The 12,372-nt window shown below is 48.1% G+C and overlaps 1 protein-coding gene across 1 annotated transcript in view; it reads left to right on the top strand.

The window, feature by feature from the left end:
* The first annotated feature begins 4,044 nt into the window (after nucleotides 1-4,044).
* ZNF408 (zinc finger protein 408) overlaps nucleotides 4,045-12,372 on the top strand; it is a 43,858-nt gene continuing 35,530 nt past the window's right edge. Inside the window, exon 1 of the mRNA XM_069221696.1 lies at nucleotides 4,045-10,034. Coding sequence (XP_069077797.1) covers nucleotides 9,864-10,034 — 171 coding nt within the window. The 5' untranslated portion in view covers nucleotides 4,045-9,863. The remainder of the gene's footprint in view (nucleotides 10,035-12,372) is intronic.

The raw sequence follows: 12,372 nt of genomic DNA, 5'->3' as shown, positions 1-12,372 counted from the left end.
ACTCCTGGTTCTCATTGTATTTAATGACTCGCCTCTGCTCCTCTGCTCCTGCTTCTCATTGTATTTAATGACTCGTCTCTGCTCCTCCACTCCTGGTTCTCATTGTATTTATTGACTCGCCTCTGCTCCTCCGCTCCTGGTTCTCATTGTATTTAATGACTCGCCTGTGCTCCTCCGCTCCTGCTTCTCATTGTATTTAATGACTCGTCTCTGCTCCTCCACTCCTGGTTCTCATTGTATTTAATGACTCGCCTCTGCTCCTCTGCTCCTGGTTCTCATTGTATTTAATGACTCGTCTCTGCTCCTCCACTCCTGGTTCTCATTGTATTTATTGACTCGCCTCTGCTCCTCCGCTCCTGGTTCTCATTGTATTTAGTGACTCGCCTCTGCTCCTCCGCTCCTGGTTCTCATTGTACTTAATGACTCGTCTCTGCTCCTCCGCTCCTGGTTCTCATTGTATTTAATGACTCGTCTCTGCTCCTCCGCTCCTGGTTCTCATTGTGTTTATTGACTCGCCTGTGCTCCTCCGCTCCTGGTTCTCATTGTATTTAATGACTCGCCTCTGCTCCTGGTTCTCATTGTATTTAATGACTCGCCTCTGCTCCTCCGCTCCTGGTTCTCATTGTATTTAATGACTCGTCTCTGCTCCTCCGCTCCTGGTTCTCATTGTATTTAATGACTCGCCTCTGCTCCTCCGCTCCTGCTTCTCATTGTATTTAATGACTCGTCTCTGCTCCTCCGCTCCTGGTTCTCATTGTATTTAATGACTCGCCTCTGCTCCTCCGCTCCTGGTTCTCATTGTATTTAATGACTCATCTCTGCTCCTCCGCTCCTGGTTCTCATTGTATTTAATGACTCGCCTCTGCTCCTCCGCTCCTGGTTCTCATTGTATTTAATGACTCGCCTATGCTCCTCCGCTCCTGGTTCTCATTGTATTTAATGACTCGCCTCTGCTCCTCTGCTCCTGGTTCTCATTGTATTTAATGACTCGCCTCTGCTCCTCTGCACCTGGTTCTCATTGTATTTAATGACTCGTCTCTGCTCCTCCGCTCCTGCTTCTCATTGTATTTAATGACTCGCCTCTGCTCCTCCGCTCCTGGTTCTCATTGTATTTAATGACTCGTCTCTGCTCCTCCGCTCCTGGTTCTCATTGTATTTAATGACTCGTCTCTGCTCCTCTGCTCCTGGTTCTCATTGTATTTAATGACTCGTCTCTGCTCCTCCGCTCCTGGTTCTCATTGTATTTAATGACGCGTCTCTGCTCCTCCGCTCCTGGTTCTCATTGTATTTAATGACTCGTCTCTGCTCCTCCGCTCCTGGTTCTCACTGTATTTAATGACTCACCTCTGCTCCTCTGCTCCTGGTTCTCATCGTATTTAATGACTCGTCTCTGCTCCTCCGCTCCTGGTTCTCACTGTATTTAATGACTCGCCTCTGCTCCTCCGCTCCTGGTTCTCATTGTATTTTATGACTCACCTCTGCTCCTGCGCTCCTGGTTCTCATTGTATTTAATGACTCGCCTCTGCTCCTCCGCTCCTGGTTCTCATTGTATTTAATGACTCGTCTCTGCTCCTCCGCTCCTGGTTCTCATTGTATTTAATGACTCGCCTCTGCTCCTCCGCTCCTGGTTCTCATTGTATTTAATGACTCGTCTCTGCTCCTCCGCTCCTGGTTCTCATTGTATTTAATGACTCGCCTCTGTTCCTCCGCTCCTGGTTTTCATTGTATTTAATGACTCGTCTCTGCTCCTCCGCTCCTGGTTCTCATTGTATTTGATGACTCGCCTCTGCTCCTCTGCTCCTGGTTCTCATTGTATTTAATGAATCGTCTCTGCTCCTCTGCTCCTGGTTCTCATTGTATTTAATGAATCGTCTCTGCTCCTCCGCTCCTGGTTCTCATTGTATTTATTGACTCGCCTCTGCTCCTCCGCTCCTGGTTCCCATTGTATTTAATGACTCGCCTCCGCTCCTCCGCTCCTGGTTCTCATTGTATTTAATGACTCGTCTCTGCTCCTCTGCTCCTGGTTCTCATTGTATTTAATGACTCGTCTCTGCTCCTCGGCTCCTGGTTCTCATTGTATTTAATGACTCGCCTCTGCTGCTGCTTATCATTGTATTTAATGACTCACCTCTGCTTCTCCGCTCCTGGTTCTCATTGTATTTAATGACGCGTCTCTGCTCCTCGGCTCCTGGTTCTCATTGTATTTAATGACTCGCCTCTGCTTCTCCGCTCCTGGTTCTCATTGTATTTAATGACTCGCCTCTGCTCCTCCGCTCCTGGTTCTCATTGTATTTAATGACTCGCCTCTGCTCCTCCGCTCCTGGTTCTCATTGTATTTAATGACTCGTCTCTGCTCCTGCGCTCCTGGTTCTCATTGTATTTAATGACTCGCCTCTGCTCCTCCGCTCCTGGTTCTCATTGTATTTAATGACTCGTCTCTGCTCCTCCGCTCCTGGTTCTCATTGTATTTAATGACTCGTCTCTGCTCCTGCGCTCCTGGTTCTCATTGTATTTAATGACTCGCCTCTGCTCCTCCGCTACTGGTTCTCATTGTATTTAATGACTAGCCTCTGCTCCCCCGCTCCTGGATCTCATTGTATTTAATGACTCGCCTCTGCTCCTCCGCTACTGGTTCTCATTGTATTTAATGACTCGCCTCTGCTCCTCCGCTCCTGGTTCTCATTGTATTTAATGACTCGTCTCTGCTCCTCCGCTCCTGGTTCTCATTGTATTTAATGACTCGCCTCTGTTCCTCCGCTCCTGGTTTTCATTGTATTTAATGACTCGTCTCTGCTCCTCCGCTCCTGGTTCTCATTGTATTTGATGACTCGCCTCTGCTCCTCTGCTCCTGGTTCTCATTGTATTTAATGAATCGTCTCTGCTCCTCTGCTCCTGGTTCTCATTGTATTTAATGAATCGTCTCTGCTCCTCCGCTCCTGGTTCTCATTGTATTTATTGACTCGCCTCTGCTCCTCCGCTCCTGGTTCCCATTGTATTTAATGACTCGCCTCCGCTCCTCCGCTCCTGGTTCTCATTGTATTTAATGACTCGTCTCTGCTCCTCTGCTCCTGGTTCTCATTGTATTTAATGACTCGTCTCTGCTCCTCGGCTCCTGGTTCTCATTGTATTTAATGACTCGCCTCTGCTGCTGCTTATCATTGTATTTAATGACTCACCTCTGCTTCTCCGCTCCTGGTTCTCATTGTATTTAATGACGCGTCTCTGCTCCTCGGCTCCTGGTTCTCATTGTATTTAATGACTCGCCTCTGCTTCTCCGCTCCTGGTTCTCATTGTATTTAATGACTCGCCTCTGCTCCTCCGCTCCTGGTTCTCATTGTATTTAATGACTCGCCTCTGCTCCTCCGCTCCTGGTTCTCATTGTATTTAATGACTCGTCTCTGCTCCTGCGCTCCTGGTTCTCATTGTATTTAATGACTCGCCTCTGCTCCTCCGCTCCTGGTTCTCATTGTATTTAATGACTCGTCTCTGCTCCTCCGCTCCTGGTTCTCATTGTATTTAATGACTCGTCTCTGCTCCTGCGCTCCTGGTTCTCATTGTATTTAATGACTCGCCTCTGCTCCTCCGCTCCTGGTTCTCATTGTATTTAATGACTCGTCTCTGCTCCTCCGCTCCTGGTTCTCATTGTATTTAATGACTCGCCTCTGCTCCTCCGCTCCTGGTTGTACTTGCTATTGGCTGATGCAAACCCTGTGTTTAAAGGTCACTTCCCCGATATACAGCCGGTGCATTCTGGGACTTGTGGTCCCGTGGAAGATAATGGGCTACGAGTCCCAGCATGCAGTTCGGGCGGGGCCGAGGGGCCCTCCTGATCACCCCCTCTTCAGTCCCGCCCCCTCCCGGAACCCTGCGCGCGCGGCCGCTGTTTCCGGCCGGACCGGTTACGCGGGGGCACTTCCGGTCTGCGGACGCCGGGAGCTGCCCGGAGTTCGGAGCCGCCGCAGGTGCAGCCCCGCCCGGGACGAGCGACGGAGAACCCGAGGAAAGTGAGGGGGAGGGGGCGCGAGGGAAGGAGAGGAGGGGCAAGGAGTGCCTGAGACGAGGAAGAGGGGAGGGCAGCGGGAGGATGGGGGGCTGGAGAATGGAATATATTAGTGGTGCAGCATGGAAGGGCCGCAGGGTGGAGAGTATTAGGGGGAGAGGTAGCAAGGGCTGGGAGTGGGATATGTGGGGCGGGGGCTGGAAGGGCTGCAGGTTGAAGTATTTTGGTGGGACAGCATGGAAGGGCAGAAGAGTCGAGTGTATTAGGGGGGGAAGAAAGAACGGGGGGTTACACATAGTCACAGCCTGTTTTACTCCTTGAAATAATGTAAAGGTCCACTATTATGATGAAGCTGCAGGACCTGGCATGAGAGAGTCCAATGCTTTGGTAGAAGACCTTACCTGGTTGAACACAGCCAGACTTCAAAAACAATGCAACAACTTGCACTAAAAGCATGTTTTAAGATTATTTGTGTGTCGTGGAACATACCAGCCCAGGGTAGTTGCTGTTAACCTTTTTTGTTTCTGTGGACCCCCACTTTATCATTACTGGAACCCTGCAACACCCACTGAGTCATTGTTGGAATCCGTGCACCCCACTGAATCATTATTGAAATCTGGGGACTCATGACTGGAAGCCGAGGAACCCATCCCAAACATTGTCATTGATTTCAACTGATTTGTGCACCTACACTACTCCCACAAATTAATATGAGGATACTTATTTAGTTTTTATCTTTCAGTTTCAAATTCCTCAATCAATCAAACAGTACTTCTATAACGTGGCTAATCACCGTGGAGTCTCAAGGCACTGTTTCAGGTGTGCTGCTCAATCAAACTGAGGTCCTTCCTGAACTGCTTCAGTGATGCGGTCTGTCTGAGTATGAGAGGCAGCATGTTCCATGTCCAGGCTGCTAGGTAGGAGAATGATCTTCCTCCTGCTGTGCTTTTTCAGATCTTGGGGATGGCTGCGAGGGCGTGCTGGGAGGAACGGAGACTCCTGTTGGGTACGTAGAAGGTGAGGCAGTGGTTTGGGTATGCCGGTCCTGTATTGTGCAGTGCTTTGTAGGTGTGGCTCAAGAGTTTGTATGTGATGCGCTTGTTGTCTGGGAGCCAGTGTAGGTTTCTGAGGCGGGAGGAGATGTGGCTGTGTCGGGGGATGTCCAGGATGAGTCTAGCTGCAGCATTCTGGACTCTTTGTATCTTGATTGCAGTTTCTTGGTGATGCCAGTGTCACGTAGGCTCTCATTAGCCTAATGAGACTACTGGATTTTGAGCAGCAAGATCATTCACAGTGTGGGGGACTAAGTCTGACCCACAGTGGAGGACCCTTGTCACTCTAAATCCAAGTTTTCCTCCGGCTAACTAGCAGTGCCTCATCTCTCCCAAAGGGAAGAGACAATTGGGCAGCCGAGCACATGACATCTTAGCACTTCCCAGGAAAGTCATGGTCACTCAGGTCACAACCGGTTCTCTCATACACAGGACAGTCTCATATATAAATGACAAAGGCAGTTTAAGTTTTAAAGTTTGTTTTAATAAAACGACTGCATTTTAGATAGCAAAGCGTGAGCTGCAATTACCAGAACTACACAACACACTACGATTAAAATAGTGACGATGAGAGTGAACCACAAGAATAAGGCCATCATAGTGCAACTAGATTAGGTCCTCTTTAAGTTATATTCTTAGCACAGCATGTAAAGCTCTAAGCCTGCCTTTCAGGTTCCCCCGGGAGGACATCAACCCTCATACCTGAGCAAAGGCCTGTAATCTGCATCAGCATCTGCAACGGGACAGTCAGCATCTAGTTGTAGGTTCCTGGTCGGAATCTCCCTCTTACGTGTACTAGGACTAGAAAGAGTTTTTATAACTAACACGCAGATGTTCTAATAAAATGTCCCTACGTAAGGATGCGTTTTTTCTACGAACACTAGAGACTAAACTTCTACCACGGTTACCGGCAATGTACCAGACTGTTGCCTTGACTGAAGCACAGGGCGATCAAGAATGCATTGTTGGAGAACACAGTGCTGAACTAAGCTAAATAGTGTGATAGAAGAAATAAAAACAAGACCGTAAAACTGGTTATTGTAAAATAACAGTGCAAGGCTGAATAAAATGTATCTAGAGCAAAGTGCCCAGAGGCCTCATATGTTAACCTAACGTGCATGAAGCTATATTAAAAAATGGCTACACTACACCGGCATAGAGTGAGTTGCTGTAGTCCAGTTTGTTACTAATGTGTGCGTGAGTGATTGCCCCCCTTTTCTCGTTGGCGATCCACTTCACTTCAAGATCTTTTGAAGGAGTCAAAGGGTGGGGAAACATGACGGCATTGACTTGGCGGGTCATGGACAGAGAGGAGTCCAGGATGATGCCCAAATTGCATGCGTGGTCTGTTGGAGCGGGGCGTTTCCCAGTGCGGTAGGCCACCAGAAGTCGTTCCAGGCGGAGGGGGTGGAGCCGATTGCGTGGATCTCCATTTTGTCCGAGTTGAGTTTGAGGCAGCTGGCTTCCATACAGGCGGCAACTGCTCTTGTCCCAATGTGGAAATTGCTCTTGGTCTTTGCTGGGTCGTCGGTCAGGGAGAGGATCAGTTGGGTGGCGCAGGAGACAGTGTTTAGACCTTGTTGTCTGATGAGCTTGGCGAGCGGGCCATGTTGAAGGGTGTCGGGCTGAGTGAGGATCCTTGGGGGACTCCGCAGCATGTTTCTTTGGGTTCTGATGTAAACAGTGGTAGTTTGACACTACTGTGTTCTTCCGGTGATAAAGTATCTTATCCATTCCAGTGCTTCTTTGCGGATGCTGGCATCGTGGAGACTTGGAGACAGTGTCAAATGCGGCAGAAAGGTTGAGGAGAATGAGTTCGGCCGTGTCTCTGTCAATCTAGTTTGGTGTGTATATCATCGGTGGCTGCTAGGAGTGCTGTTTCCAGTGCTGTGGTTGCTCCTAAATCTGGGTTGGAATGGGTCTAGGATCTGGTGTGTCTCTAGGAATTCGTTGAGTTGCCGGTTGATAGCCTTTTCCGTTACTTTGGCTGAGAAAGGGAGTAGAGAGATGGATTTGTAGTTCTTCAGTTCCATTAGGTCGGTGGTGATCTCGGCGTGCTTCCAGTTGGATAGGAAGGTGACGGTCTTGAAGGATCGATTGATAGTCCGGCAGAGCTCTGGTGCTATGGTGGCTCAGGCCAGGTACAAGATGTGATGTGGACACGGATCTGAGGGTGCTCCAGCGTTGATTGAGTTCATGAGTTTTCGGGTTTCCTCTGTGGTGATAGGGGTCCAAGGGTTGAAGATCTGGTGTGGGGTCCATGGTGGTGTTTGTTGGTGGTGCGGGTGAGTTTTGGTTCTTGAAGCCTTCGGAAATGTCCCGGATTTTCTGGTGGAAGAAGGTGGCAAGGTCATTGCAGAGGTCTTGAGAGGGAGGAATGGCTGAGGTTTCTGTCCCGGGGTTTGTGAACTCTTTGACAATGGTGAAGAGCTCCTTGCTGTTGTGAGCGCTGGTGCTGAGGCGTTCTTGAATGGCGGCTTTCTTGGTGGCTCTGATGTTCTGGTGGTGCGCGGTGACTGCATTCTTGTATCATAGCAAGTCTTTGGTTGATTTGCTGCTACTCCATTTCCATTCCAGTCGCCTGTAGCAGCGTTTGTACTCTTGTAGGTCTGTTGAGAACCATCTAGGTGTTTTGCTTTGTTGGTTTCCTGTGGGTTTCCTGAGGGGAGCTACGCTGTTAGCGCATTCCGAGATCCAGCAGTTTAGATTACATGCGGATTAATTCGCGTTTGAGGTGTCCGGTGGGGAGAAGTGGCTGAGCGCGCTGGTGAGTTGCGCTTCTGTGACTTTGCCCCAGCATCTGACAGAGGAGCGGTAGGCATAGTGGCGTGCAGTGTTCTTCATGAAGATGAAGTGGATACACTTGTGGTCGGTCTAATGGTGTTCCGAGATGTGAGAGATGGTGATGTTGTTCCCTGCTGAGAAGACTGGGTCGAGGGTGTGTCCGGCTGTGAGGGTGGGGACGTTGATAAGTTGTTTGAGGCAGAGCGTTGCGACGTTGTCCAAGAGGCTTGTGGTGTAGGGGTCATCATGGATATCAATGTGAAAGTTGAGTAGGAGGTAGTCGGTGGTGGTGATCACTTGGGGGGTGACGAGGTCGGTGATGGCTTCGTTGAATTGAGGTCGGGGTCCAGGTGGTCTGTAGGCGAGAATGGCATGGCAGGAGTAGCTGGGGTTAGTCTGGATCTGTAAGTGTAGGTGTTCATTGGTTGGACGATTCTGTGACTTGTTGGTAGTTGTCAGGCAGAGGGTGTTCTCAGCAGTCATGGATCCCCTAAGGAGGCTTTGCGGACCCCCCGGAGCCCCCTGACCACAGGTTGGGAACCAGTAGTCCAGGGCATTTTTGAGGCAACGTGAGACATGGGATTTGCCACTTCTCCCTTGTTAGAAAAGACCACAACAATGAACAACATTGGGTCTTGATGGTGAATATAGACACGACAGGCGCAAGGGAACAAAAGGTGTGACAGTGAATATAAAGACCTTAGGAGGAGAAGGCCAGTAGGCTGTGAAGGTGCATGTAGAGAGCACACCGGGGAAGGAAAGAAGGTATATGAAGAAACAGTGGGAGGGAAGGGTTGACGGTGACTAGCGAGACCATGGAGTGGAAGTAGTGAAGGGTGTGAAGGTGTATGTGGGGGCCACGGGACGGAAGAACTGATTTTACAGATGGAGGATGTGTTTTTCAAGTCTGTTTCTTTTGAATTGGTTTGGATCGGTTCCACATTCTTTTGTCCTCGCCAGGCCACCTTCCAGACCAGGCATTTGACTGCTATGCTGCTCTGGGCAGCAGCACAGTCTCCGGGTGCAGTGCCCTCCACAGAAGTACAAAGCGGTGAGAACCGGCTGCAGCCAGCTGTTTACAACCCCTCCTCACAGAGATCAAAAAGAGAGACAAGAAGCCGCACCTTCTACTACTTGTTTCCTTAAACATAGATAGAGCAGGTCTCTCCCAGCCATCTACCTAATGGCTGCTGCATTCAGTCGTTTACAGCCCCATGTATTGGTAAGCAGCCTGGCATTTCTAAAGAAGCCTGTATGACTGCATCAAAACGTTGGAAGACCACTGTTTTAGATAAATGGACCTGTAGGCACAAATTCATGTCTCACAGGTAAAAAGATCTGTTAATGTAATTCAATTCAGCTTTATTTCGGTACAAAATACCATAAAAGCACAACTTACACAAACACTATTAATAAGTACAAAAATTTTAAAGACAACAATCTACATGATAAAATGGCTCATCCATGTTCATGATATACATCGTACACAAAATCTAAAATAGAGATAACCACAATGATTCAATATTAAAACTAAGTAGTGGGAGCAATCCCTCATAAGAAGCAGCGAATGGCTTGCCATCGATGTTATGCCTCACTTTCCAAAATCGATGTGTGACAAAACAGTACTAACCACATTTTCCCTTTTAGAAACAGTACCGTAATTCACTCTGCACAGTATACTACGCTGCCACCACTGTACTCCACACAATAGTACTCTGAGGGCGGACTTGGGGCACACCTCCCAGGTTAGTACAAGGTCCCAAACCAATCACTGCCCAAGAACAAGGTCCATAACCAATCAGTGTTTGTATGGAGAACACCATTATGTTTACTCACAGACCAATCAAGGACGCAGGGCTGTAGTTTAAGGAATGAAAGTGATGACCCATTAGTGTTCCACAAGGGCACACCCTCTGACTTCTACTCCTCTCTCTCTCTCTCTCTACAGATTGTGAGCTGCCCCTGGACCGGTCTGCACCCATCCTCAGGTCCTGGCCTTTCAAAGCTGCCTCAGGATACAGGAGGTGATGTCAGGCTCCCCTCACTGGGCTCTTTGGAGCCTTCCTTGTGGTCTGGCTTTGGGACCCACTCTCACTCAGGATAAAGGCCTGGGAGTCTGGTGTGTTGGGGAGGCCCTTTCCAGTGGGACTCTCTTCGGGCCACTAAAGGTGGAAGATGGAGCCTCAGAGATGTGGACGGTAGGCCGGTTTACGATTTGTGCCCTAAGGAAACCAGCAACCCCAGTACTTTAATCTGTGTATCGTGCTTGGGACTCCTAATGTAATATGACTCTGGCATCTGTTTAGGCCCCATGATGTCACCTGAATCTGGTGTGTTGGGCGACTACAATGCAGTGTGGGCCCGGTATGTGTTGGGGACCTCTGTAATCTAATGTGAGCTTGGTATGATTCTGGTATGTGTTATGACCACAATAATATTTTTTTTGTCCAGCTTTGGTTATGGCCACAGTAATGAGGACTGAGCCTTGAACATGTTATGACTCCAGTAATTGTGAGGGCTTTTCTTCGGTCCTAGAGCAACCAGCACTACTCATGTACAGGGACCCTGATCACAATTGCACTCTAAGTGACAACTACTTTTCTCCCTTTAGGCACCTGGCTCTCTAGGTAGTCAGGAGTGAGTAACCTAGGCTTATCGCAAGAGGTAGTAGCGAAGTGGTTAATTTGAGCCGGTGGTTTCTGGTGCTGTGCATCAGCTCTGGATTGTCAACACTGACGCTTAGGACAGTCTGCGGCACTATGGTGCTGTTTGTCTAATGTAGAGACGAGTACAACAACAGTGGGGTATTATCTCAAGATACCTTAAAATGGCTGTTACCTGCTTTCCAGGCCATTCCTACAGCTCTGGGGACTTGGAATAGTCTGAATTGTCATACTTGGAGAGTTTCATGGTTAGTAGGTGTGCTGGTTCTGTCATAGATGTCTCTGACAGGCGCAAGAGCTGGTGCAACCTGCAGTTGCGTCCTGACGAGGGCCCTAGTAATTATGTTTTCACAAATTAAGCACTGAGTAGCAGGATTGAAACTCGGAGAGTAAACATAGACAGACTCACTCTGCAGTCACCGCTACAGTTTTTAAAAACAATGTTTTTATTCATATATAGGAAATGTAAGACAGTTAACGTGATGATCTACACACAAACCAGCTTCTGGGCTGTGATGGGATTCCAAACAGAGCCTAGGAAAATAACATTAGGGCCTATGGATAATGCCCCTTGAAGGTTTGGGAAGGTAAGATGATCTCAGTTGGCTTTGAAAACAGTGGCCTCAGACCTCGTACTATTGCTGGTTTTAAAGTCCCTGATCAATGGAAGAAAGGTCCAAGACAGAATACTAGGGGCCCTCCAGAACAAAGGGGGTTGGGAGGTGGTGGCAGCAGTAGGCACAATGCAGTGTATTTGTGCCCAATAGCATAGAATCAGCCACAAAATGCCAAAAGCACAAAACCGGTTTAAACTCTCAAAAACACACCACTGTTTCACACATCCAGTAAGTTGATACACTTAGGTCGCCAAAGTACTAGTCTAAAGTCAGTGTTCCAGGGTACAGTAACCATGACTGGTGGTTCATGACAAATTGCGCTCTTGACACAGCAGACTGGTTATTGTTTAAACTAGTTTCTAAAGTCATACATGGGGGAACACTCATGCTGGAAAAGGTTGAGAGGCGGGCCCTAAGCAGACTATTGGTTTACTTGATCTGTTGGTTGAAACACGTCTCTTAGATGAATGCATATTGGAGCCAGAACCAGAAGGTGGGGAAGCTGGACAGTGCTATGGGCTGTATGGGGTGCTCTCAAAGGTGGTGCTCCAAAGACAGGTAAGCCAAAGAGGCAGAAAATCGCCATCTTGCACCACATGCAGCATGTCTTTGAAAGGGCACTTGTGCAGAATGTGGTAGATTTTATGGTATTGTTGAGTGACCTTACCATGCATACACTCACGATAATGACTCGGGTCCAGTAAGGCAGGTTTATTAAACCTTAACCCAACCCTGAGTAGCTGTGGCTTCGAGCAGTCAGGCTTAGACAAAGGAACAAATGTAAAGCATTTAGAAGTACTAAAACAACAAAATAAAGTCACGCAACATGAAAAAAATCCAACATCAATTTATACAAATAGATCTTATTTTTATGAATTTTTAGACACTGAAATTAATAAAATCAACCAAAGGTTCCAGAGGTGTAGATTTTTAAGTAAAACATAATCACAGTTTTTCACATAAAATGCAAACAAGCATTGGCATCTATTGAGCTTAGCGGCAACTTTAGAAACAATGTAAAACTTTTAAAGAGTTGTGTTTGGGTACTTTGGCCAGCTTTGGGTGACCAGTTCCGTCAGGAAGCAAGTTAAAGGGGCCAGTAAAGAGTTGTAGGACAGTTCGCTTGTCACCAAATCAGTCTCCAGTCCAGGTCTAGGCTCTATGGGTGAACTGTGATAGATTTCAATGGAGTGGTCCTGATGCAGGATGCTGTGTGGTCAACAGAGGTCTTCCTGGGGCTACTCCTCAGTCCACGG

The sequence above is a fragment of the Pleurodeles waltl genome, chromosome 3_1, assembly GCF_031143425.1.
Source record: "Pleurodeles waltl isolate 20211129_DDA chromosome 3_1, aPleWal1.hap1.20221129, whole genome shotgun sequence".
Taxonomy (NCBI): Eukaryota; Metazoa; Chordata; class Amphibia; order Caudata; family Salamandridae; genus Pleurodeles; species Pleurodeles waltl.
The sequence above is the reverse complement of the archived record's forward strand: the minus strand, read 5'-3'. Positions and strand labels throughout refer to the sequence as shown.